The following is a 27631-nucleotide window of genomic DNA, read 5'->3' as shown; positions in this document are numbered from 1 at the left end:
TAAATAAAGCTAGTAGGAAAAAATGTAGTCATATGAAAAAAAATGTTGTCAGTTCTCTTTCCCTGAGTACTTCTACTTTTTAAGTGATTAAACATGCCAAAGGATATGTTGTAATGCAGCTTAAGCTTCAGATGTCAAGAAGTGAGGCATATATGAGTAGGCTCAAAATAAGAAATATTAACACACCATTACCTACTTATTAAGTACATCCGTCTTTAGTAAATTGTATACATCCTTATACATCATTCATTTTGTTGATTTTTACTGAGCTGGGCAGCTACTGCTTGAATAATTAACTTAGTTAAATAATACCCCTTGCCAAATTTGTATCTAGTATTTGTGTTTCATTATTTTCTACACAAACATATGTACTATGAACATGAAATGAAAGGGTGAATGACATGAACAATCTTTTCTGTTTTACTTTTTTGTGGGTATGTTGTACTTGTCTTGCACTAATGTCAAAGATCATGAACCCTTTAAGCACTTTTGTGAGACATTTTATGTTGGCTGGGGAGGTGAGGAAACAAGGTGCACTGTGTAAGCAATTGCTGAAATACAATGTGTAACGGCATGCAAATAGTTTACTTAATTGGAGCGGACCCTCCTTCACTTGAAGACGTCATGTCAGAAAGCAACTTGTAAATGATGACCACTTTTTTTTTTCTTGTTAGGTTTTCACTGGAATTTTCACTGCTGAAATGTTTTTGAAACTAGTTGCCATGGATCCATACTACTATTTCCAAGAGGGCTGGAACATTTTTGATGGCTTCATTGTTTCCCTAAGTTTAATGGAACTGGGTTTGGCAAACATTGAAGGTCTCTCAGTATTAAGATCATTCAGATTGGTAAATATCTTTTTTTGCATTTTTTCCCCAGATTTTAGTTTCATTGTGTTATAGCAAAGAAAGTATTTAGGATGTTATCTGTAAGTAAAAGTGTGTTAAAATTAGTTGTCCCTAAATGGATGCATGTGTAATCCAATACTGACTTTTTGCTTCCTTATTGTAGAGAGTATTCCTTGAATGGCAAAATGTATGATGTATTTTTGCAGTCAGATTTAGTGTCCACCTTTAAGAAAAAACTCCTAGCTCAGCAGGGAACATGATGGCCTGAGAGGCTAGTCAGTCCGACTGCTTCTGCACTTGAATGTGTTACTGCAGGATAGCCTGTTTAACTTTAAGAGTGATGATACTGTGATTGACTTTTGAAAATACCTTAAACAGAGACATAATAAAGGGATTAATTTAGAAAGGTATGTAATAAGCTGATAACATTTTAGCATACAAAGCATAAATGTCTAAGATGCCACTTTGCTGGCTATAAAGAGGTATATATTGTTTTCACAGAAATTGTTATAAAGGCTATGGTAGGTAGCTAGTACAAAGATACTAGCACTGTTATTAGTAAATGACTGTGAAATAGGTGGAAGGGAAAAGTGATGCAGCTTGCTAGCTCTCCTCTCCTCTCCTCCAGGGGTGGATGTGTTTAAGTCCTCATTCCTCTGGAGCAGCTCAGTTGGAAGCTGAAGAAGCATGCAGGAGCACTGGCCTTCAGGGGGGTGGGGTAGCTATGTGAGGTTCTATCATTCACTGAAGCAGGTGACATTGCACTCCCCAAGCATGCCCATTGCATGCTGAATCCTTTGGTGGATTACTCAGAGGGAGGTAAGGCAATGCTTTAAGTAAAAAATAATCCACCCTTGATGGGTGCTTGTCCCACCTGACCAACCTCTGCCCTCCAGTGAGGGAGGGAATGATTGAGGCAGTTTGTTGAAAGGGAGCTGATGATCAACAGGCAGTGGAGGTGGCAAAGATGACAAAAGCAGAAAAAGTTTGAAGTTGTAGTGCACTTGTGTTCATTTTGTGAAGGGGGTAAGCTTGATAATAATAACTTTGAATCTGAACAATGTGCAAAAAAGGTTAAACAACTGTGTAATTTAAGAATCCACAGAACAGAAGTCTCATTAGTCAAAGCAATTGTGTGACTGTTTAGCAGTTTTTATATATTAACAATCGCAGAGGTTCTTAACCGCAAAATCAAATAAATGTCCGCTGACCCCAGAATTGTATTTTGGAAATGGTCTTGTAGCCAAAGCAGATTATTTATCAAAACATGGTTTCTACCTGTACAGTGAGTCATCTTACCCATACATTAAAAAATAACAAAACGACTTCAAAATAATCATCAACACAAATTATAAAATACCTGGGGGGTATTCAGCTACATCTGTGACTCCCCAGTGAAGCACTAAAAAGAAGATCTTTTTTGCCTTTTCTGTCCCCTGCTGACCATCAGACCCTCTCTCAATCACCTGTTTGTTTCTCATGCACTGGGGTATGAGTGAGCAAACTGACTTAGGTAGTCATCAGGGCATTTGATTTTTTCCTTTGTGAAATGGCACAGATATTTTAGCATGATTTAGCAGTGTTATGTTTGATAGAGGACCATCATGCTGCAGAAAGGGCTGTATATTAAAATATAACAGTTGTAGTAATGGTAGTAACTGCACTTCTGGTATAGTCTTGCTGTGTGTGTTTACATAAACATAAGAGGAAGAATGAGATGGTATGCTTATGATTATGTTCATATGCATAATGAAGAGTCTAGTAGCTGCAATGTGGACACTTTGAACAGGCTGCAGAAGACCACCACAGTAAAGTGCCAACTTAGTTCATCCTATAAATGAGGAAAAGAGATAGGAGAATCAGAAATGGGGCAGGAGCAAGCAGAGGAGTGCACACAGTGGTAACCTGAAGGGAAGTTGTCTGTGTGGGGAGGAGAAGGGGATTTTTTTTTTTGAGACAGACACCCAATTTCCATTTTTTATGAAGAAGGGTAGAGGGGAAGGGTAGCAAGGAGCATGTTGGGGAGGAAGGGGATTATGGAAAGTAGCAGTGGCAGGCTAACACATATAATGTAATAGATGGGCAGGAGAGGTAGGAACATAAAAGAGAAGGGCGGCAGTGAGAGAAGCATAGAGACAGAGGGGAAGGATAGGTGACGGTGGGTGGATTGGGATACAAACAAAGTATGGAGAGTGGCACAAAGAAGCAGAATGCCATGACAGGGATAGGCAGGGCACAGAGGGTCTGCTTGATAGGAATGGAAGAGAACCTACACTGAAATCTAAATGGGCTTGGCTCCCCCTGCAGTGGTCTGATGGACTGGGCTGGATGGTCATGTGATACTCTCTATCAGGGCTTCAGTGTGAGCATTCAGCTGCCAGCCCACCTTAGCTGTGACCAACTCCTACTTTGTCAGTGGGTTGCCCAGGGAGACCCCTCCAGGCTACTGCCAAAGGAGGAGTCTCCACCTACCCCCAAGACGTGGCTACGGGGGCCACCATTAAGCCCTCCAAGATTACCCTGCAGAGGAGCAGGCCTGGCATCTGCTGATGACCTGGCAGCAGGCACCCCCAAATCATGTTATGCACCACAGCAGATTCTTTAGAGGGAGACCAAAAACAGATAAATGAAAAATAAAACACAGTGGTATTCACATGTATGACTATCTGACTCCAGTTTTAAATGAGAGAGATCCACTTACTACACTTACCTGCTACCTGGAGAGACTGGCACTTCTCCTTAAGCTGTTTTATTTATGGCAACTTTCTCAGGTGCTGTAAGATGTAAAACAGATGGTAATCAGTATGGTTTGTGCCTGTCAACAGAAGGCAGGAGCAGCAAAAGACAACAGAAGGTTCCATTGTAAAACCATATACACAGTGATGGCTATAGAATGTTGTTTCTCTCTGTCCCTAATCTCTCTCTCCTACTACTGGAGCAGGTAGGTTGGTGCCACTGCAGATCACTGTACCTGTGCTTTGCCCTGTGAGGTTCACTAGAGCAGGTGATGCAAGTGACATCACTCGCAATCCTGTCAAGCTGTTGCCAGAAATCAGTTTTATACAAAGCGCCATCATATTTTCCCAAAAGGTGCTCCATATAATCCCTCTACATCAAGTAGAGAAAGATCTTGGTATCTTTGCTGTCCCGGGTAGGAGCCATGCTGAAACCAGTGTCTGAAGAGACTGTGTTCACTCTGCACATTTAAAACAGAGGAAAATAGTAGCATCAAGTGCCTGACTGCACTTTAATGACACCACATGATGCATATTGTTCAGCTGCAAGGGTGTACGTTGAAAAGAATTAGTAGTGCCAACAGGCAGTGATATGAGCTTTGTAGAGTCTATGCATGAGCGTACTGTGCACATGACCTTCCATCCCTGGAATGGGTAGGGATAGTCATGATATCACTACCATTGAGTTTGGCTGTTAATACATCTCATTATAGCAATGATTCACAGACAAACATGCTAAATCACCTAATTAGCATAGTCACCATGCTGTGAGGCCTGTTTTAGTCTAATAAAAAGTACAGGCTGTTTATTTTGGTAGACTGTATTACAACAAGCAACTTAGGTACAGGAATAACATTGGATAATGGCTTGTACTGCCTTATAGGCTTACTGAAAGCAGAGAAGACAACTGCTAATAGACCTTAACACTGCAGTTTGCACCCAAAGGCCATGGAAGCAGCATGAACAGATATTGAGCACTGGAGTGTGCAAGGTAGTATCACCATGAACATGACAAGTGAATTTTTTGCTGTGTGATATTGGGGTTCTTACCCTTATAGGAAACAGGGGACAAGGACATGACAGGTTACTGTCCTGCTTGAGGGGGGGGGGGGTGCTCACTCTGAGCAGAACCCAAAGGCAGGACAGTGTTACTGTCTTAGGATTCATATCAGTTTGTCAAAGGCAGTTTTGGTGAATGCAAAAAGAAAACAGTTTGCTGAAACCACCCTCAGCGAACATTAACAGAATTATTTTTGCAGGTGGCAAGCCCTCTACCCCTCCCCATTTCTATATACCAACTCCAAGGTTGCACAGCAGTGAAGAAAAAGGCAACCTCCACTGTCAGCAAAAGTGGTTTTGACATACTACTTTGTTTGCATTTGCCAAAACTACCTTCGACAAGATGACATTCCCCCCATCCTGCTGTGGAAGAGGATCACACTGTACTATATGCCCACAGACTGGAAGATATGCTACAGGGAAAATGGGGCTTCCTTTCCATAGGTCATACTGTGTGCTGTAAAAGTGCTGCCAGATGGTGGGCTGTGGTAACCAAGCCCTTGCCACTGTTGTTGGTATAGTACAGGATGTAGATAGTTTAGACTGCAAAGGACAGTGTTCACACACTCCATTCCACACGTGTAACGCACAGGTGTAAATGCCTTATCTTAGGACCAAGAGAACAACAGAGGCTGGAAATGTTCACCACACTGGAGACATTTTACTGCAGACCGTATGCGTACACGGCATCCGTAGCCTTGACAAGGGTAAAACAGAGAGGACTTTCCAGAATTAGGTGTAGCAAGTTGCGGAGCAGAATATTAATGCTGTGGGCATCCATGATAAGAAGTAGTACAAGTGCACTGCAGAGTTTCTGACAGGATACAGTAGACCAGGACCAACACACAGGATATTGCTAGGGACAGATCCACCACATGAGGTGGCTTACCAACTCAGACGTATTTCACTGAGTTGGAAGTGTTCCTGGTCATCTATTCTAGGGCAGGTGTGCTTACATTCATACCTGGCAGTGGTCTGGATTTGGGAGCTGGGCTGATGATGCCTGCCAGTGTGTTTTTAGGAATGTATTGGGTTAGTCCTAGAAAGTTTCATTACTGTTGTCCACCGACCCATATATGTGAATGGATTATTCATCTGAACATGTATAAATATCTGTTTTGCATGACATTGGGGCTGCATTCTTGATAATCTATGTCACAAGGCATGTATATGTCCACATGCTGTCCAGCTACTTGTCATGTATCAGTATGTGTGCCACACATTTGGGGGAGTGACAGATAAGTTTCATCTTGCACAGGCATGTTATCTGTATGCTTTCAAAAGTTCTAGTGGTGGAGGGTCCAGCACAATAGGTCAGCACATGCCTGATATAAGTGTGTCATCTGTGGCTGATATTGACACCATGTCTGTGGCACAGTAAGATGACACAAAGACACTGTCAGCAATGTTAACGTTGGAAGGCATGCCCACATTCCCTGTATATGAAGTGACATTGAAGGGGTAGGTTGAACTTCCAGCATCAACTATGTTTAACACTGGACATCCTCTCCATGTTAATTTCACTCAAGATACTCAGTAATAACAGAGGTGTATGCACACTCTGTAACAGAGAGGCATTTAGGTGCCAGTCACTCCCATGACTCCAGATAATTCCCTGATCTAGGTGCTACCCTTGGCATCAGTCTGTAGATGTACAGGTCAGAGATCCATGTCAGAGAGCTACAACACACACAGTGGTAAAGAGGATGAGCATGCGAAGTGGCCTTCTTGAGGTTGTGCAACAGGTGGATGGACTGCAGATGGGCTGCAGCAGATGCAGAGTGATGTGGCATATAGGAGTTTGTAGCAAACATGCTTGTGCAGGGCATTTGTAGCCAACCTGGCATTCATTGGTGCATCCAGGAGGCGTGTGACAAATGTCTTCTGTTATGCCTCCACAGACTGTACCAACTGTGGACCTGCAAGGCTGTGGATGTATGGTGGTTTATCACAGGCCATATTTATACTGATTTTAGATACTGTTCTGGTTACTGTAACACTACCACCCCTGGCTACAGCTTCCTATAGCCCTAGTTGTTTGCACACCCGCAGTTGTTTGCTGATGTTTACTCATCTCCACTGTGGGGTTGTTCCACCAGGCCACCTTTTTCTGGGTCTTTCAGTTCCATGCCATCCTTATTACTTCTTGGCCTTCTAAGTGCAACACCTTACCATAACCATCCACTGAGTTAAGGATGCCATCTATCTTTTGCTTTTTAACATGAGGGAGTCATAATGAGGATCCTAACATACTCCGGAACTGCTTGCACCATCCCTTGGACATGTTGCCCCCAGTCCTATTAAGATTGTTGTCACCCCTCCCCACTATTCCTTATCTTGGCTACAGGGTTTCTCCCTTTCATCAGTAACTGTAAAACTTTGCTGTTTTTGTAACTGTTAATGTGAACCCCTATCTGATTTGTTTTTGTAACTTTGATCTTGTAGATTAACAATGCAGTGCCCCCTGACTAGCTTTTCCACTCAGTCCTTTAGATGTTTTTGCACATTTTAGTATTTTGGATCTCTTTCAACATTTAATTATGAATCTTTTTCTCTTTTTTGTACTTCTGTTCCCACTCTTATAACTGGCTTACTCTAACAACTTCCTCCTTCATTGCATCCCCTCCTTGTATTTTTCCTTTGACAACTGCTGCTTACAAAAACACTTAGACACCTATTTTGTGTCGAATATGTAATCACTATGCTTCAAATATTGTTTGCAATCATAAAGGTTGTGCAATAATCTCTTTGTAAAATTTTCTCTTACTACGTTTTTTTTTTAAGATTTTCTCCCCAGGCCTCCACTGAAAAGGTTCTTGCTTGACCTATTCGGACCTTTCCTGTAGCAAAATGCAAATAAATAAGCAAATAAATACAGGGCCACGCAATACACTTAGCAAATAAATACAGGGCCACACAATACACTTAGACAAGGTTCAGAGGGTGGAAGTTCCATCACATCCTTAGAAAATGTGATCCCCAACGCCACCTGACCTCCTACCTCCATGGCTCCCACATTCCTCTCCCGTAGCCCTTGCACCTCTGTTAGGGTTGCTGTCTGCAGTCAAATGATGATGACTGTGCCCCACCCTCTCTGGCCTGTGTTGGTTAGGTAGTGTCTGATGCACAGCATGGTAATTTGCAATGTAATGCACAGTCTAGGTGTGTTAGTGTATGTGTCAGTTTTATTCACTGTTGTCCACATAATGGGTTATAGCTGTGGACTGGACACTGCCTCTTTGCCAGTGCTGCTATATATTGCACCTATCTCTGCCTCATATGGAATATTGCCATAGCCTAAAATGTTCCCATGTTGTATCTGCTTTTATGCCATGATACTGAATAACATGGTGCTGGTGCAGACCGTAAATATCTTATTTCAGGTCTCTGACGCATACTGTAGTCCACAACCAGATGTATCCAGGCAATGGAAGCAAGCCTTCATAAGTCAGAAGGCACTTCCGATGGTACCTTGCTGGTGCAGGTAACATGTGCTTAATGTGGGAATCCTGGGACATGCCCGGATGGTGCAAACACATTGTATACAATATTGTGTGCACTGCACACCACATTTCTGTTGATGGACTGAAAGCTATTCTGGTTGATATACTGGATGCTATTTGGTGTAGGTAGGGCCTTTACAGTAATGTAGGTGTGCAGACAGTGGCCCCCAGGAACTCAGAGAAATTGGGATTTATCGTAGAATGCGTGCATTTTGGTGAATGTCTCTTCTATTGTCCATGGAAACCAATTATACTCCTTTACATGTTGGAGTACCACATCAAGGAAGAGTTGTAAGATTCCCAAAAAGGATCCTTGTGAAACTCCTAATGTGTCATTTGTCAGATACTGAAAGTTCCTTGTAGCAAAAATAGTTATTGCTACATAAACCTGTGTGCCCACTGTGATAATTATTCCACGCACCCCTGTTGATTCCATGTGTTAATGGCACATGTGGACTAACTCTGGCATGGTAACCATCAACAATATATTGGTTGAGGAAGTGATGGTCTGTTAGCCACTGATGGACTCATCAGCAACATGAGGGTGAAAACATGCAATATTGTAGCCACTCGCTATGAAGATGACCACTAAAACATGCTGCTGTGCTAATGCTGATGCTTCACCTCCTAGCGTAATATACTTTGGATCATGTACACACTGAAATATCCTGGCTTTCAGAATGGTTTATTACATCAGTTTATCATGTTAATTTATACATTTTTGAATCACTCCACTGTGTGTGAATCTGTTATTTGCATGTGTGACAGCTGTCATTAGCATGTTGATACTTGTGTGCATGCTGTTATGCAGTCATTTCAGTACAGTACACACCATACTATTTCTCTGGTAGCACAGTCATTCCACTTATGCCTCTGAATCTCCTCTTCTCTGTATATCAGCAGTCACTGCACTATTTCATATAACACTGTATGTGGGTTGTTTCTGATTCATCATCGTTTTTCTCATTTCTTTCTACATGGAGTCAAGGTGTTGCTTTAGCTTTCACCATCTGTCTTAATTCATTGCCACTTTCTTACTTTCTTTGGCAGTCATGCCTGATTGGCACAGGTCTTCTCTGACACTATCCATCTGTTTCTTGTCTGGACATCCTCTTTTCCTCTTGCCTTATTCCTATCTCAAGTCTTTTTCATCATATAATCTTCTCGTTTTCTACACAAGTGACCAAACCACTGAAATCTGTTCTCTCTGACTTTTTCAGCAAATGGGCTACTTTCTGTTCTGCACTGATGTTGTAATTTCTTCTGCCCCTCATGTCAAACACTTTATTTCCAGCACCTGTCGCTTCCTCAGTTGCTCTACCTCACCGCCTTCCAAATTCTTAGCTAGCTAAAGACTTATCTGAATTCATTGAACTTTGGTTACTTTTCAGTAGCAAAGCCTCTTCTCTAGAGGATAAAAGATGTACAGAGGCTGATTTTCTCCAAATGTCTTTATTAGTAGATGGATGAGCACTTATACAGATCTGCAAAAGTTCCAACATTTTAATGGAAATGTTAAAACATTGGAACTTTTGAAGATACTGAAAAAGGAGGGGAATCTCACAGAATAAGAGAAAGAGCAACTGCAATGTGAGTAAGGGAAAATAAGGAAAATTAAAGTTTTGGTATGGCCCAGCCAGAGCCCAGATGTAAATTCAATAGAAAATCTGTGGGGTGACCTGAAGAAGGCTGTGCACAAGAGATACCCTCACAATCTGACAGATTTGGAGCGCTTTTGCAAGGAAGAGTGGGCAAATTTTGCCAGGTCAAGATGTGACATGCTGATAGACTCCTACCCAAGAAGACTGAATGCTGTAATTACATCAAAAGGTGTTTCAACAAAGTATTAGTTTAAGGGTGTGCACACGTATGCAACCAGCTTATTTTATGTTTTTCATTTTTTTTATATTTTTTACCCTAACACATGTATTTGTTTTTCAGTTGACTTGTACAGTTTATAGGTCACATTAAAGGTCAGAAATGTTTTGAAATGATTTATTGTGGTCTCATTTTTTTATATCACAAAACTTTGTGCTCAAAGTTTTTGTGCTCTGGAGTTGTCCTCAACAAAATAATTGCTTTCTAAACTCATGCATGTTGTATAAATACATCCTTATTTTCCCTTAGGCACATTGCAGTTGCTCTTTCTCTTATTCTGTGAGATTCCCCTCCTTTTTCAGTACTTTAACCTTTGTTACCCTCTCTAAATAATTCCTATTACTTCTATCCCATATTTCTGTTATTTCTAAAATATTTTTGTTAATTGTACCACATTTTAAACTCCATTTTCATTTTATCTCTTCTGAATAAGTCACTTTTCCCTAATAATGCTTGAATTATTTCCACTTTTCATTCCTTTAATTCCTTTTTAACAGGTAAGTAGGATATAACCCATATAGCTAAGCGTACTGCAGTAGTGATCAGTTGAACATCTACTGTTATAAGTTTACTTACACAACTGTACTTTTCTATAGGCTTATCTGTCATGGAGAACACAGAAACACAGAAATCCTCTATCAACAGATAAAACAGCTGGTGTAAAAATATATTGAATCCAAACAGCAAAACAAAACACCAGCTGTACCACAGTTAGGAAATTTATTGTAGAAAAACACACAGGTAAGCGCTTTCAGGGATGTACCCCTTCAGACATCTTGCGAAAAACCTCTCACTCCTTATATAGTATTTAATCAAACACATGACACCAATTAAAACTTAGAGGTAGACCTACAAAAAATGATAATTTAATTTTTTTTTTAATCTTTAAAGAACATTTTCCAATACAAACCTAAAACATATACATTGCATCTAATACACATCAATAATATTTGATACTAAATAACTATATTAGGAAATTACAACGTATAAATAGTGATATATATATAAACAAAGGACTTGTAGATATATAAAGACTAAAAAAAAAAATATATATATATATATATATATATATATATATATATATATATATATATTTTTTTTTTAATGTTGTTACGCACTTAAACTTTATGTGCATACACATCAAAAATGCAAATAAATTAATTAAATAAATAAATAAAATAGGCTAAACTGCTTTCTAATGGTTAAGACATAAAACTGTCAGGACTAAACTTTTAAAATGTTCACAATTTCTTTAACATTTTTAATGTCCCTATAATGTCCCAGTATTCTGTCTCTTAACCGTGTATTAGTTTTGCCTATATAGAAACTGAAACATATACTATACAAGAGGCAAGATAAACCACATTAGACGACGTGCAGTCAGCATATTGGCTACTATTGAAACTGAAACCTATCGATGGATGCACAAAACGTCTGCCACTGTGAATGTATTTACAAGCTGCACAATCTCTACATATATATATGTACCAAGTCTGTCAGATCTCTTCAAGATAAGGGATGTATCATTCTTATAGCACAAATGACTTTTAAGTGTTCTATTGTTTCTGAATCTAAATTTGGGCCTAGGCCCAATGATATCTTTTAAATTGTCAATTGTGGAGAGAATACCCCAATTCCTAGTAATGACGTCACAGACTAGATTAATATTGCTCGCAAAGGTTAATGGCATTCTTAGGATATTGTCACTATCACTATGTTTGTGACTAACCATGTTGTAATTAACATTCTGATTATTGGACTCGGTATTAACACATTCTTTAAAATAAGGTCTACACTTTCCATTTCAGTTGTTCCAACCTTCATCGATACATTTATTAATAGTCTGTGCATTGTACCCCCTCTCTAAAAATTCTGTCTTCAGTTTATGTATGGCCTAATGGTTAAGGTGTTTGCCTTACAAACACAAGGTCCGGGGTTTGAGTCTCACAAGGGATAATTGGCTAGGCTTAAAATGGCTTGCAAGGGCAGTTAGCTTAGTACTAATCTATGAACCTATGTAGTGCTATATTTCGCTTAGTATGATAGGATGCATACTAGTGCTATGCAGGTAGTTATTCTTCCTGACAGGTTTTCTATATAAACTGGTTTTGATATGGTTCAAATCATCTTTTCTTATCTTAATGTCCAAAAATCAATCTCATAGAAAGAATATTTAGATGTGAATCTAAGAAACCTAGTTGTACTATTCAAATAGGAAAGAAAATCATTTAGAGCAGCCTCCGTGCCATGCCATAACATAAAAATATTATCCAAAAATCTACTGTACCAGCCAATGTACCTGCTATATATAGCATTAGATAACACATAGTGTCTTTCCCATTGTACTAAACAAAGGTTGGTGTAGCTATTGGCACAAGCTGTGCCCATAGCCACGCCAACCCTCTGTAGATAGTACTCCTTGTGAAATATAAAGGCATTGTTGGTCAGTATAATATCCAGCAATGTGCAAATCAAATCACATTTGTTCCTAGTGTAATTTGCGTTAAGTATTTCCCTTATATTGTTGATAACCCATTCATTGGGGATGACAGTAAAAAAAAATTACTCTACGTCCATTGTCACAAAAAAACAACAGAAAACATCATTCATATCAGCCCATTTCAATCTCAAGGTTTCCAGAAACGTTTTAGAATCTGTAAGTACACCGTCATATTCATTCAACAGTGAATGCAGATTTTTCTCGACAAAAATCGAGAGGGGCTCTGTCACCCACCCTCTGTTGGGTACAATATGACGCATTGGTGATGTGTGTAAATTTTTATGGATCTTGGGTAACCCATAGACCTTAGGAATGGTAGGACTACTCACAGTGAAATAATCAAACAATTGCTCATTGATCATACCTGTAATCAGTAAGTCAAAAACTAAAAATGAAACCTTATCAGCAATACTTTTCACAACCATGCATGAAACAGATTGATATGTTGCATAGTCATTTAACAGTTTAAACATTTGTTCTAGGTATAACTCCTCATCTAAGACAACAATCCCCCCTCCTTTATCTGCAGGCCATATCTCAACGGAATTCAATTGTTTTAACTCATCTAAGGCCTTATATTCAGATTTACTTAGATTATAAAACATCTCAGAACTAATGCCAGCATTTAGTGCTTCTCTAATCTGGTCGTCACATACCTCGACAAACGTGTCTATCGTGGCATTACTAGAGGGAATGTATGTGCTAGGCTTCTTGAAAATGTCATTGTTCATTTGAACATTGGTGCCAAACATAGTTTTCAGATTATCTGTCATGTAGATGCTTTTTCTCATTTCCATTATGAACCTATGTCATGGTTTCAAGACTATTTTCTTCAGTAAAAATAAATAAATAAATAGATGTACATAGGTTTATAAATACTTACTAGGCTTTTGCTCTATGAGGATCTTAAGTTTTTTAGCCCTTTTTGTTTATGAATAACCCAGAGGTGGTCAAAACAAGGAATGTTGGAAGATTTGCTTGCCGTCCCTATCTGTGAGAGAAAGCATGCTAAACCAGGGGTGAATTTACAGTTTCTGATCCATTTATCCAAATTCATCTAAAGTCCACTTGAATGAAATAAGAGAAGTACTTTGCTTTATGTGAAGTGGAAGATGTTTCCATCAAAGCAGTATCCTTGGTGATACAGACCTTTCACTCCAGCATGAAAACAGACTGAGATCCCTTGAGTGGGTGTTAATGCTACCTACCACTGAATTTGCCAGTGTGCGACAAGTCTGACAGGGTTGGGTCTGTTCGAGTTTATATGTGAGGTAGAAGTCACCTCCAAGAAACCTGTAAGGTACAGAGAAGAGGGACAAGGCTTTGTGTCCGTCTGCATAGTTTTTATGGTTTTGGTTCTTGATTTTTTAGTGAGAAAGCACTGTGGTAATTCCACTTATGACAAATATTTGGACAGGTACATACTAAAAGGGACGTTATACTCAGTGATCAACCTGGTGATAGCGGAGTGCAGAGGAATGATTACAGCCATGGACCTGGATGCCATACTCTTAGATATAATTTGGGCAGTGAAAAACAACTTCCTTACAGTAGGGCCTTACAGAAACAGATGCTTGGTGCTAGAGCCATAGGCTCAAGCTCAGTGCCAAGAAATGTATAGATGTGAAGTTGTTAAATCTCACCGTTTATTCTCACTGATGGGTTCAGAGCCGATCCTTGGCTCCGACATGGCCGATAGCAAAGCTCAAGGTTTGCCAGTAGCTCGAGACCAAGCCCCTTATCCCACAATGCACTGCTGGAATTACCTCAGATCTAGTTTGCCGCGGCAAGAGAGATCTTGGTGATCCAGCTAGCTCGGACCATTTGTGAGAAAAATAACAGCAAGTTTATAAAAAAAAAATGTTCTTTTATTACTAAAATAGTTGTGTTCAATCATGTTGTTTATTAATATAATCTATAATTTATGTAGTTTTAGACCGTTTAAATAGTGCCTTGTTGGCTTCTTGGTTTGTGTGGGCCTTTACCCTATTTACTCTTATTAGTCTTGCTAATAGTCAGGGTTCTTCTCTGTGGGCCTTTTAGCCCTATATAGGTAACCTGTAATTATATTGTTATAGTTAGTGCCCTGTTTGGGCTTAGTAGTTTTGTGGATCTTTACAAGTCAGTAAGGATTTTTTCTGTATTACTCTTTCAGTTTACTGTTTGTTATTAACTATGTCAGATGAAAAGGAGAAATCCCATCCTAAATTGGGATTCAAAAAATGCCCAGATTGTGGATCCAATGTGTCTACTGTCTGGGGGCTAAACACCTACAAGACACTTGCAGCATTTGCCATTCTTTTTCTTCAAGAGTCCTCTTGGAGAGAAGGAAGAAGCTAATAGATAGGGGATTGCTACAGCAATCTTTTTCTGAGGTTTTGAGTAGCCATGAGGGTACTAGCACGTCCTCCAAATCCTCTAAATCCAGATCTTCTGACAAAGTGACAAAAAAGGCAAAAAATTTCAGGAGGAGGGTCATCGGTTCCACAGACCTCGGAACCAAGTGTACCTCTGAGTCGGAGCCAGCTCTCGGTTTTGGAGCTGGTCTCTGAAGTTCCTCCTTCACCTCTGCTCCAGTCAGCACCTGTGGTGCATTCAGCTAAGTCCTCAGTCAGCCTTTCAGATTTAGACATGGATCGGGTAGTGCAGAAGCTTTTACAGGCACCAGGACTTGCCAAATTGTTGTCGGCCCCAACCAGCTTGTCGGTGCCGAAGACCATGGAACCAGATTTGTCTACTCCTCCTCCGAGCCGTACTGGACACTCGGAGCCGAAGGAAACTGAACTGATGGTTGTTGAACCCTTGGAACCGATACCCGCACTGGTCTTATCGGCTCCATCTACTCTGATGTCCTCTGCGCCGACCGAGGACTCTAGGAGCCGATGCTGTCCCGTCAGGTCCGGGGAGGATAGTCGAGCCGACGCTGTCCCGTCAGGTCCGGGGAGGATAGTCGAACCGATTTGTCGGTGCCGACTCTTCCTCTCAGGGCTTCGGCTCGGATAAGTTCAGCTCCTATCTCGGGCTCGGAGCCCAGGGTTTCGGTGCGGGAGGATCGGACGGTACTCTTGGGTCCATCCACTCCTTCTCAGAGCCATGGTGCCTTCGATGCTATGAGGAGAGTTTTGTCTCCAAAGACATCATCCGCATCGGTTCAGCCTTCCCTCTCCCCTCAAGTTCCTGTGTCTGCTTCTACATCTACTGGTCCTTCTAAGCGTAGAGACCCCGAGCCTCAAGTACCTCCACAGGGCATCCCTACTCTTCTGAGACCTCCCCAGATCCCCCCCCCGAGGAGGTGCCCAGGAAGAGACTGTGCAAGAGGAGGCACTTAGACTCCCCACAGGAGTCTTTGACATCTGATACGGACTTAGATGAGTCAGAAGGTTCCCCTCAATCCTCCTCTGACGATATCTCCTTTGCAGAGATACTAGTGATCCTTAGTCAGAGGGGCGATTGGCAGTCCAAGACCCCTACTGAGGATGAGTCCGTGCTCTTGAAGGCTTTTGGATTTCAACCTTCCACTTCGTGGGTGTCTCTGCCTTACGACGAGCTCATGGAACTGATTTCACGTAAGGCGTGGGAGTCACCGGAGGCCATGGAACCTGTTCCTCATAAGCCCAATAAATTCATGTCTGCCCCAGGGGACAAGCCATTTTTGACAAAGGGAGTGCCTGTTGATGCCATGGTGGTAGCTGCAGCCACCAAAAAGGAAGTATCCGAGACATCCAACTCTATCCATCCCCCTAACAGAGATTCTAAGGTCATGGATAGATATGGGAAGTGCATGTTTATTTCAGCGAATTTTTCTCTGCGATCACTGAACTACTTAACCCACTTTAAGAGACTACAGAGAGATGATCTGAAAGAGCTAGGAGATACTCTCCAGGGTACAGTAGCTGCAGGGGTGGCCGATAAAGTCAACACCCAGCTCGCTACCCTTAACTCAGTGGTAAACTCGTCCATGCATCTCATATCCAATGCAGCTGATGGTTCGAGTAGAGCCGCTAGTTCGGGCATTGCTCTTCGAAGACAAGCCTGGATGCGTCTCTGTTCCTTTGCGGAACCCTTTAAGTCTTCCTTTATTAATACCCCATTCGATGGCTCATCACTGTTTGGGCCCAAAGTAAAGGAAACTTTAACCAGGTGTGAGCAGAAAGACAAGACCTTATCTGCCATTGGAGTCCATTACTCAGCCCTACCCCAAGGGCCCTAGGGGAGGGAAAATGTGGTTTCGAAAAGCACAGGAAGCCTTTCAGGACACACGTGGAGAAGCCCCCTCTAGAGGCAGAGGAGGGGGTTATAACGGAAGACGCCGCCCCCGTGGCAGAGGGTGTCCGCAGCAACAAGGTGACAGGGGTCAGTTCTCCGGTCAACCCTACCAGCGCCCCTGAAAGGGGGCCTGACTGTTCGGCTCTGGAGGCAGTCGGGGGTCACTTGTCTTTGTACCCAGAAGCCTGGCTAAACATAACATCAGATACTTGGGTACAAAGCATCATTTCCAGAGGATATTTCATACCGTTCTCTTCCCCTCACATTCCTGTAAAGAGAATCCCAGATGTTCCACCCAATATCAGGGAACAAGCAATCATAGAGGTCCACAGATTGCTAGGAAAACCAGTCCTAGCAGACCAAGTTGGATTCGGAACTTAGTTGGTAACAAAGAAAACAGGGGACTGGAGACCTATCTTGGACCTCAGCAGACTCAACTAGTTCGTAAAGAAAGAGAAGTTCTGAATGGTCACACTTCAGTCCATTCTTCCCTTCCTAGGGAAAGGCGATTGGTTGTGCTCCATGGATCTCAAGGCCACGTACTATCACATAAAGATGAACAGATGCTCCAGAGATCATCTGCGCTTCCGACTGGGAGCCAATCATTACCAGTTTTGAGCCCTGCCCTTTGGTCTCACTACAGCCCCCAGAGTGTTCACCAAATGCATGGCAGTAGTCACGGCTCATCTGAGACGTCTAGGATTTCAGGTGTTTCCATACCAAGACGATTGGCTCCTTACCGCTGCCACCAGGCATCGATTGACTCAGGCAACACAATATACTCTGACACTCTGCCATCAATTAGGCATTACAATCAGCTTCGAAAAGTCTGCCTTATCACCATCGCAGCATACCGTTTTTATAGGAGCAGAGTTAGATACCTCAACTACCACTCTACATCTCCCTGTCGAAAGAGTCTTTCTTCTCCTCCAAAACATCAGCTCACTGGTATCAAAGAACAAAGCTACAGCAGCAGAGGTATTGAAGGTGCTAGGTTTGATGGCAGCAGCATTCCTGGCTATACCACTGACAAGGACGCATATGCGAATTCTTCAATGGCTCCTCTTCGCTCAGTGGTCTTACCAGAAACTACTGATGCACCACATGATTCTCATCACGGATTCTTGCAGGAGAGACCTTTGATGGTGGTTGATGTCTCTTCATGTTACAATCGGAAGACCCTTTGTTCTGCCCCCCCCCCCAGTAGCCACTGTGACCACGGACACTTCCCTGATAGGGTGGGGGGGGGGGCATTTTCAGGGAAAGACTGCCCAAGGCACATGGACAGATCAAGAATCACATCTGCACATCAATGTTCTAGAGTTGAGAGCGGTGCTTCTGGCATTGCAGTACTTTCGGGACTCTCTCTCTCTGGGAACTATTGCAATTCAGATGGACAACATGTCAGTAGTCTGGTACTTGAACAAGCAAGGCGGAACCAAGTCTTACCCCCTTTGTCAAGAAGCCCTCAGGGTCTGGCAATGGGCTGTGTCATCCCAGTATTTTCTGTTAGCAACGCACATCCTGGAGAAATCCAACGTGATAGCAGACAAGCTAAGCAGGGCGATATTGCTCCCTCACGAGTGGTCTCTCAAACAACAGGTTGCGGAGTTGATTTTCCGCAAATGGTGTCAGCCTTGCTGCGATCTTTTTGCCAGTCACATCAATTCAAAATGCAGCAGTTACTTTGCCCTAATACCACCTCCCGGTCATCCCCCGAGAGATGCACTTTTACACGATTGGCCTCGGGTCTCCTTTATGCATTTCCACCCTTCCCATTAATACCCAGATTTTTACAGAAAGCAAAATCGCTGGGAAGGACTGTTATACTCATAGCCCCCTACTGGCCTCAACAGATTTGGTTTCCATTTCTCCACCATCATCTGTTGGAAGATCCATGGATCCTGGACCCAGTTCCGGACCTTCAGACCGTCAGGGGACCTTCATCCTTCACTGCAGTCCCTGAAACTGACTGCTTGGCTAATCCACGTCCCCTAATTGCCAGGCTTCATTCAATTTCAGAAGATACAAGGCAAATTCTCTTGTCTTCTCATAAGCCATCTACCAGGAAATTATATGGCAGTAAGTGGAAAAGGTTCTCAGTTTGGGCCAACACGCAGAACATTGACCCTTTCCGAGCTCCACTATCTTCTATTTTAGAATTTTTGACAAAAAGTTTTAAGGAAGGGGCAGCAGCTGCTGCAGTTCGAGTTCAGTTAGCTGCCACCTCAAATTTTCACCTTGAGTTTGGTGGCTCAAATGTTATGGGCCATAAATTATCCAAGACCTTTCTAAAGGCGTTCTTCATATGAGACCTCCGATCAAAATTCCTTGTTCTCCCTGGAATTTAAACCTTATGCTGTCTCAAATTATTCTTCCTCCCTTTGAACCAGCATCTTCTTGTGATCTCAAATTTTTATCTTGGAAAACAATATTTCTTGTGGCCATTACTTCTGCCCGCAGAGTGTCAGAACTTCAAGCATTATCTATCAGACCACCCTACATGATTTTCCATGCTGATAGAGTATATCTCAGAACAACCCCCTCTTTTTTACCTATAGTCTGTTCCGAGTCAAATATCAATCAGGTCATTGATTTTTTTCCCAACCACTCTAACAAATTGGAATACATGCTGCACAAACTTGATGTTCACAGACAGCTCAGATTTTATCTTGACAGAACTAAGGATATTAGAAAATCAGATCAACTTTTTGTATCCTTCTCAGAAACAAGAAAAGGCAATCCAGTGGCTAAAACAACCTTGTCTAAATGGTTATCCGATTGTATAGCCTTTGTTTATGAAAATGCGAACATGCCATTAACACACAAACCTAAGGCTCATTCTACCAGAGCCGTCTCTATGTCTTCTGCCTTTCAAGCTAAATTGCCCCTTGACAATATTTGCGCTGCAGCCACTTGGTCTAAGCCTCATACCATTATCACGCATTACAAAGTAGATAAGGCTTCAAGGGACAGGTCTTCCTTTGGTTCTACGGTACTGAAGAACATACTACCATGAGCCACCCAGGGTTGAGGGTGCTAGGGACGCTACCCATCAGTGAGAATAAACGGCGAGATTTAACAACTTCACATAAAGAAGTTATGTACTTGCCATAACGTTCCATATGAGTTGTCTATCTCGCCTTTATTCTCACGTCCCTCCCTCCTTCCCCCTCCTGGCTGACTGTTGACTTAGAGGCTAGTACCATCCTGGTTATTCAATATTTCGTCTTCCCCCTTTGGAAGTGTTCTTGGTAGATATATATATAAAAGGGTATGTATATGTATGTGTATATAGCAGCAAACAAGCTCTGAGGTAATTCCGGCAGTGCATTGTGGGATAAGGGGCTTGGTCTCGAGCTACTGACAAACCTTGAGCTTTGCTATCGGCCGTGTCGGAGCCGAGGATCGGCTCCGAACCCATCAGTGAGAATAAAGACGAGATAAACAACTCACATGGAACATTATGGTAAGTACATAACTTCTTTGTATCCCCTTTAGGAAAAAACACATACCCGTGAATTACCACATAGGTGGCAGTACACCAAACACCGAAAGTGTGATAAAAAACTTAAGGACAAAGGTGGACAGTGGTCTCACCTTCGATAACTACATCGCCACAACAGCCAGGAAATCCTTTTATGTGGCACACCTCATGACTAAGACCTTTTCATCCAGAAAAAAGAGGTCATTGTCCCACTGTACTCATCCCTCATTAGACCTATTATAGAATACAATGCCCCGTTTGGTATGTCCCTCTCAAGACATCTGCAACAACTGGAAAGGCCGCAGAAAAACCTCACTAAAAGAATCACAGACCTAAAGTAGATGCTCTATGCTGACCATATAAAAAAACTCCAGCTATACTCTGTCGCATACCATCTACTCAGAGGTGATCTTTGCTTAACATACAAGGCCATGTCAAACCCAGAGCTGTTGGACATGCTACACTTTAAGAAATCCCAATCCCTCAAAGCCACACGCTCCAGGGATCTAAATCTTGTCATCACAATGAACAAATCATGCTGGAGAGATAGGTTCCTGACCCTGAGACTCCCCAGACTCTGGAATAGACTGCCCATGCATGTCAAGCAGAGTGCCTCTTTGGCCCTCTTCAAGAGGAACTTTGACGATTGGATGGGAGATAGGAAATTCACCCCGGAGATCACATCAGTCGCCGTGCTAGACAGGGGTCCAGGGAAGTAAATATTGTGGGAAGAAATAGCCAGGGAATTTTTATGGCTAGGCTTGTATAGGCCCTGGGGCCGATAGCCTAGTACCAACCTATGAACCTAGTGTACATGTGGTGATCAAAAGACAGTTCATTGTCAACATAGGTTTCCAGGTCCCTGATTTTGAGATCAACTTTCAGGGGGGTGTTGTCAGTGTGATAGTTACAAGAGAAGTCATGCTTGCCAAAGGATGCGGTTATACATTTCTTGGCACTTAGTTTTAATCCATGGTATTGACATCAGCTGTTTGTTTGGAAAATATCTTGTCTTCTGGGGAGTTTGATAGCACTGAGCTTACAGTCATCTGCAAACTTGGGCAGCCATACATTTTTTTGCTTTGGTCTCTGAGAAGTAAATTCCCAGAAAGAGTTGCCCAAGGACTGAACCCTGTGGTATGCCACTAGTGATAGGTCTCCTGGAGGAGGTCAAGCTGCTCATCTCAGTTTCCTTGGTTATATTCTTGAGACTGATTGCTATCCAGCAAGTTGCATAGGGATTTCGATTTAGATGGGAGAATTTATCTATGAAACCTGAATGTGAGATGATGTCATACACCTTTGTGAGGTCTACATATGCAATGTGCACTGATTTGCCCTCATACATTGCTTCAGTAACCTTCTCAAAGAAGATGACCAGATTGAGCAGACAGGATTTGTCCTTGATGAGTCCTAACCGGCTTGGGTCAAGAGTTTGTAGGTTACATTTGTCCTTATTTATTAATTCCATAAAAATATTTTCCATGACCTTGCAGATTTGCGACTGGTCAGGCTTATTGGTCTGTAATTACCCTGGCCCATTGATGTCAGTGACTGTTGTTGTCATCCAGCACAAAGCATGTTTGGAGGATGATATCAAATAGCCTCTGTCTGAGGGTCTAACAAGTTCTAGTACAGGCTGGCCACTTGGCTGCTTGGTGTGTTATCCGGTCCCATAGAAGTTTGTTTTTGGCCTTGAATAGTGCCTTTAAGGCGTGTTCTTGGGAGATTTGAGCGAGGTTTAGATGTGAGTATGTGATATGGGAATATAGGAGGGAATGAAATTTGAGCTAAATGTCTGCTAGTAGATTGGTTATGTTCTCTGGGTCTGAGTTTGTGATATCATTTTCTTTTAGCTCTCTGCAGTGCTGGGCTAACTTATAAATGAAAATGAAGCAATTGTAATGCTTAGTGAGCCACCCAAGCACTCACCACTAGAAAGCAATCTTCATGAAGGTGAAAATGTTTTTAATTGAATTTCATTTGAGTTGTTGGTAATGCATATGCCCGTTAGCTGGTTCCAAGGTTTCTAACATAGTTATAGAAGGTTTTGAGGTTATCCTTTGCCTGGGTGGCTTTTCTTACCCTATGTCTGGCTTTGGTTGATTTGATCAGGGTACGGAGTTCCCTGTTAAGTTTAGCAAGAACATTTTTTGTATTAAGAGTTAAACTTTTTTGTGTGCATTGAGTTTTTACAATTTCATTATATAGCCTGTTTATGTTTGCTTTCTACCATAGGGTTTTATTTTTAAATTTAGAATTATATTTACTTCAGAGGAGTGCAGATGCAGCTTTCCAGCTATGTACGTGTACATAAAATTTGGTAGTAAAGGATTCTGCATAAGCAGTGGGGTCGTTAAGTTGGAAATGGATTTTGTATTTAGTCAGGTCATCACTAAATTGTTTTGCGGATTTGCCTTAACATGACTTTTTAGGTATTGGAGGATGCTTCCTTCTTCAGTTTTATGCTGAATGTGACTGATTTGTGGTCTGATCTAACTAGGGAGGAAGCTACAGCTCGTGACGAACAAAGCTGTGTTGCGTATTGGCAAGGACAAAGTCCAGGATTTTATCTCCTCTTGTTGGAGTGAGGACTAACTGGTTCAGAGAGCTTGTTTTGGTGATGTCCAGAAATTCTATTATAGGTCCATTGCAACTTAGCCTGTTTGTTAGCCCACCAGTATTCTTTTCTAACCAGTGCTGTCTTTTCTATCGCCCACTTTTTCCTACACTCTTTTCTTTTGATAACTTCCTAGATGCCTGCATTACACCACCAGCATTTCTTTTGTGCTTTATTTCCATATCTGGCTTTGCCTCATTTCTACTCTATAATCTTCACTTATGCTGTTTTGAGATGCTGTCATTCTTTTCCAACTTCCACCTATGAATATTCTGTCTTCTGCCTGAAGTGCTAAAGCCCTATTTCCTTTTATTCTTGTGCTTTTGCTCAACTTTCAGGTCTTTTGCCTAGACTGTGTTTGGCAGTGCTTGCTTCTGATTGTGGCCACCAGTGGTTTATGCTGTGGGCTTATGGTTTTACTTGGGATGACTTTACAGCCTCTGATTGTACCTCAATGCCCTTTACTTACTAGGAAGAAATTGATGTGAAGTTGTTCTATCTCGCCATTTTGTTCTTGCACGTGGGTTCGGAGCCAATCCCTCGGCTCCTAGTCGGCCGCTTTTCAAGCTCAGACTCTCAGAGAAGCTTGAGACCTAGTGTATATCCCATGATGCTCTACTGTAAATCCCCAGATCTAGTTTGCCGCTGCAACAGATCTACAGCTTGTCGGAGGAAGCTCGGGCCAGTGACTTATTTTTCTATATTTATAGAGAATTTTTGTGGATAATTTTATCTTGTATGGTTAAAATAGATGTGTTTTTTCTATAGTATTAGGGTTTAGTTAGTTCGTTTAGATCTAGTTAAATTTTTGAAGTGTTTCCTCTTTAAGGTTTTTCTAGGCCTCTCATCTGTTTGGGCGTGACAGGGCTCTGTCAGCTCTTGTGTGTGTGTGTGTGTGTGTGTGCACTCCTTTCTTCTGTCACATTTAAATAATCTTGCTATATATATATATTTACATATATCCTGTAGAGGCTTAGTTCATAGTTAATAACTATAGTAGTTAATATTTAGATACTTAGATAACTGGTGTGTTACTTCTTTGGCTTAATATTGTGATTCAGGGACTTGAATTTATATTGTTTAAGATGTCAGAAAAACAAAAGTCAGGATTTAAAAGGTGTGAGTGTGGTCAAAAAATGTCCGTTACAGGCAACCACTCCACCTGTGTGTACTGTTTGGGTTCTGTTCATTTGCAGGAGGTGTGCTCTATCTGCCACTCCTTTAGTGCCAGGGTTCTTTTGGAAAGCCGCAGGAAGCTGGTAGATAGGGGACTCCTGAAGCCTGAATTTCAGGCTGCATTGTACAAGGCTGACCTTTCTTCCAAGGCTTTGAAGGGGTCGAAGTTCTCCAAGGGGTCCTCGGAGCCCAAGTCATCGGCTCCGAGCTCCTCTGGGGTGGTTCGTTCATCGGCTCCACAGCCCTCGGAACCGTGCATCGATCCTTTACCTCTGAGCCCAATTGTGGATCCGATATTGGAGACTCCTCAGTCTCCAGTTCTTCAATCGGTACCATCTTCGGCTCCTTCGACCCATCCCTCGACACATTCTTCAAGGCGTTCTGATGTGGACATGGACCGAGTGGTTAAGAGGCTGTTAGAGAACCCGGCCCTGGCCAAAATGCTGTCCGCTTCGAGCCACTCTGCTTCAAAGCCTGAAATTCCAGCCCTAATTTCTTCTCCTCCTCCTCCGAAGCCAGTCGAGCTCTCGGAGCCGGGGAGGACAGAACCGATGTTGGTAGAGCCCTCTGAGCCGAGGTTCGATCCACCACCCTCGGCTCCATCGACCTTGATCTCCTCGGTTCCGACCAGGGAGTGTCTGGGCCGACAGTCCCTTGCTGGCTCCGGGGTGGAGAGTCGGACCGATACTTCGGTTCCAACCCTTCCCCTCGGGGCTTCGGCGCAGGTGGCTTCGGCTTCGTCCTCTGGATTGGAGCGGGGGTCTTGGCTCAGGGAGAGCTGCTGGCCTCTTCGGAGCCGACAGACTTCTCGGACCGGGATTCTGGTGCCTTTGAAAACATGAGGAAGGTCATGTCTGCTAAGACCACTACCTCCTCGGATCTTTCCTCCCCTCCTCCTAAAGGGCCTTGTTCTACCTCTTCCCCACAGGTCCCTACCAAGCGTCGAGATCCAGGGCCTCAGGTATCCCCATTGGGTGGCCCCCTCCTCTACAGGGACTTCACCGGACGCTCCCAACGATGCAGTATCTAGGAAGAGACTGTGCAAGAGGAGGCACTTGGATTCCCCACAGGAATCCCTAACATCGGATACAGACTTGGAGGAACCAGAAGGGTCCCCACGATCCCCCTCAGAGGATGTCTCATTTGCAGACATATTGGAGATCTTAAGACAGAGGGGTGATTGGCAGTCCCTTGCCCCTACTGAGGACAAGTCTGTACTCCTGAAGGCCTTTGGGTCTCAATCATCCACTTCCTGGGTTACCCCGCCCTTCGATGAACTGATGGATCTGGTTGCTCGAAGGGCGTGGGAGTCACCTGATTCAGTAGAACCGGTCCCTCGGAGGCCCAACAAGTTTATTACTTCCCCTACTGACAAGGCCTTTCTTACCAAGGGAGTCCCGGTTGATGCCATGGTGGTGGCGGCAGCCACCAAGAAAGAGATGTCAGAAACCTCTTCTTCTGTCCATCCTCCTAATAGGGATTCTAGGACGATGGACAGGTATGGGAAACGCATATTTAGTTCTGCGGCATTTTCCATGAGATCGCTCAACTACCTGACCCATTTTACCCGCCTTCAACGAGATCTCCTTAAAGAGCTGGGAGATGCTCTACAGGGTAACACAGCTGATGCAGTTTCTGAGAAGGTGACTGCACAACTCAACACCCTCAATTGTATAGTAAACTCATCCATGCGACTCATTTCTTATGCTGCCGATGGATCAAGTAGGGCGGCAGGCTCAGCGATAGCTCTTCAGAGACAGTCCTGGATGTGCCTTTGCTCCTTTGCGGAAGCCTTCACATCTTCCTTCGTCAATACCCCATTCGATGGTTCCGCCTTGTTCGGGCCCAAAGTTAAGGAGGCACTTACTAGGTGTGAACAAAAAGGAAAGACTCTGCTGTAGGAGTCCGTTTTTCCACTCCAACTAGATCGTACCCCAAAGGGCAAGGAAGTGGAAAAATGTGGTTCCGAAAACCCCAAGGAGCTTTCCAAAACACACCTACGGATACCCCCTCTAGGGGCAGAGGAGGGGGCAAAAACAGAAGACGCTGTCCAAACGGCAGAGGCTGTCCACAAAACCAGGGCGACAGGGAGCAGTTCTCTGGTAAGCCCTATCATCATTCCTGAAAGGAAGCCCAGCTGTCCTTCTCTGGAGGCAGTCGGGGGCTTGGCTTTATACCCAAATGCCTGGCTAAACATTACAATGGATTCTTGGGTAAAAAGCATCATTGCCAGAGGTTACTATATTCCCTTTACAAAACTCCCCCCCCCCCCCAATGTGTACAAGGATTCTAGACATTCCACCCAGTCTGAGAAAACTAGCAGCCATAGAAATCCAAAACCTGCTAGACAAAAGTCATCCAGCCAGTCCCGGCGGACCAGATAGGATCCGGAACTTACTCAAGGTTCTTTTTAGTTCCAAAGAAAACAGGGGACTGGAGGCCCATACTAGACCTCAGCAAACTCAACACTTTCGTCAAGAAGGAAAAGTTCCGGATGGTCACGCTTCAATCGATTCCTCCATTCTTAGAAACGGGTGATTGGATGTGCTCTATAGATCTCAAGGATGCTTACTACCACATCAAAATGGACAGATCATCCAGAGATCACCTGCATTTCTGGCTAGGGGCCAGTCATTACCAATTCAGAGCCCTGCCCTTTGGTCTCACCACAGCCCCCAGAGTGTTCACCAAATGTATGGCAGTGGTCACGGCTCACCTGAGACGTTTTGGATTCCAGGTGTTTCCATATCTGGACGACTGGCTCCTCACCACCACCTCCAGGCATCAACTCATCCAAGCAAGAGACCACACTATCAACCTTTGTTCCCAGTTGGGCATAACCTTAAACTTCGAAAAATCTGCGTTATCGCCCTCGCAGCGTATTACCTTTATAGGAGCAGAGCTAGACACCGTCAATTCAAGGATCAGGTTGCCTCAAGCAAGAATCATATCTCTAAAAAGTCAATTGTCCAGTCTGTTGACCCAGAACAAAGCTCCTGCGTCCCAGATACTGCAGCTATTAGGCACAATGGCAGCCACACTGATAGCAGTCCCGTCCAGTGGCTACTCTTCGCACAATGGTCTTACCAACGACTGCTTATGTCACATGAGATTCGGTTAACAAATCTTTGCAAGAAGGATCTCAATTGGTGGTTGAACAGCGACCTGTTAGTAGTCGGACGTCCCTTTGTTCTTTGCCAACCCACATTCACATTGACCACGGATGCTTCCCTGATAGGGTGGGGGGCTATTTCAGGAAAAGACTGTTCAAGGTACTTGGTCAAGCATGGAATCACATTTGCATATAAATGTCCTGAAGCTGAGAGCGGTATTCCTGGCGTTGCAACACTTTCACAACTGTCTTTCTCCAGGTACAATTGATATTCAGACAGACAACATGTCGGTAGTCTGGTACATCAACAAGCAAGGGGGAACCAAATCGTATCCCTTATACCGAGAGGCCCCAAGAATTTGGCAATGGGCTGTATCCACCAGACACTTTCTAATAGCAACGCACATCCCGGGGTCATCCAACGTGATAGCGGACAAGCTGAGCAGG

General features: G+C 43.0%; 1 protein-coding gene across 4 annotated transcripts in view; it reads left to right on the top strand.

The window, feature by feature from the left end:
• The window catches only part of SCN8A (sodium voltage-gated channel alpha subunit 8), a 1580263-nt gene that overhangs the window by 784337 nt on the left and 768295 nt on the right, over positions 1 to 27631 (top strand). For all 4 annotated transcript variants that reach the window (XM_044083431.1, XM_044083429.1, XM_044083430.1 and 1 more), the window contains exon 9: positions 675 to 848. In XM_044083431.1, the coding sequence (XP_043939366.1) occupies positions 675 to 848 (174 nt within the window). The remainder of the gene's footprint in view (positions 1 to 674; positions 849 to 27631) is intronic.

Source organism: Protopterus annectens, chromosome 9.part0 (assembly GCF_019279795.1).
Source record: "Protopterus annectens isolate FY-2018-M chromosome 9.part0, PAN1.0, whole genome shotgun sequence".
NCBI lineage: Eukaryota > Metazoa > Chordata > Ceratodontiformes > Protopteridae > Protopterus > Protopterus annectens.
This window is presented reverse-complemented; position numbering and strand designations above follow the sequence as displayed.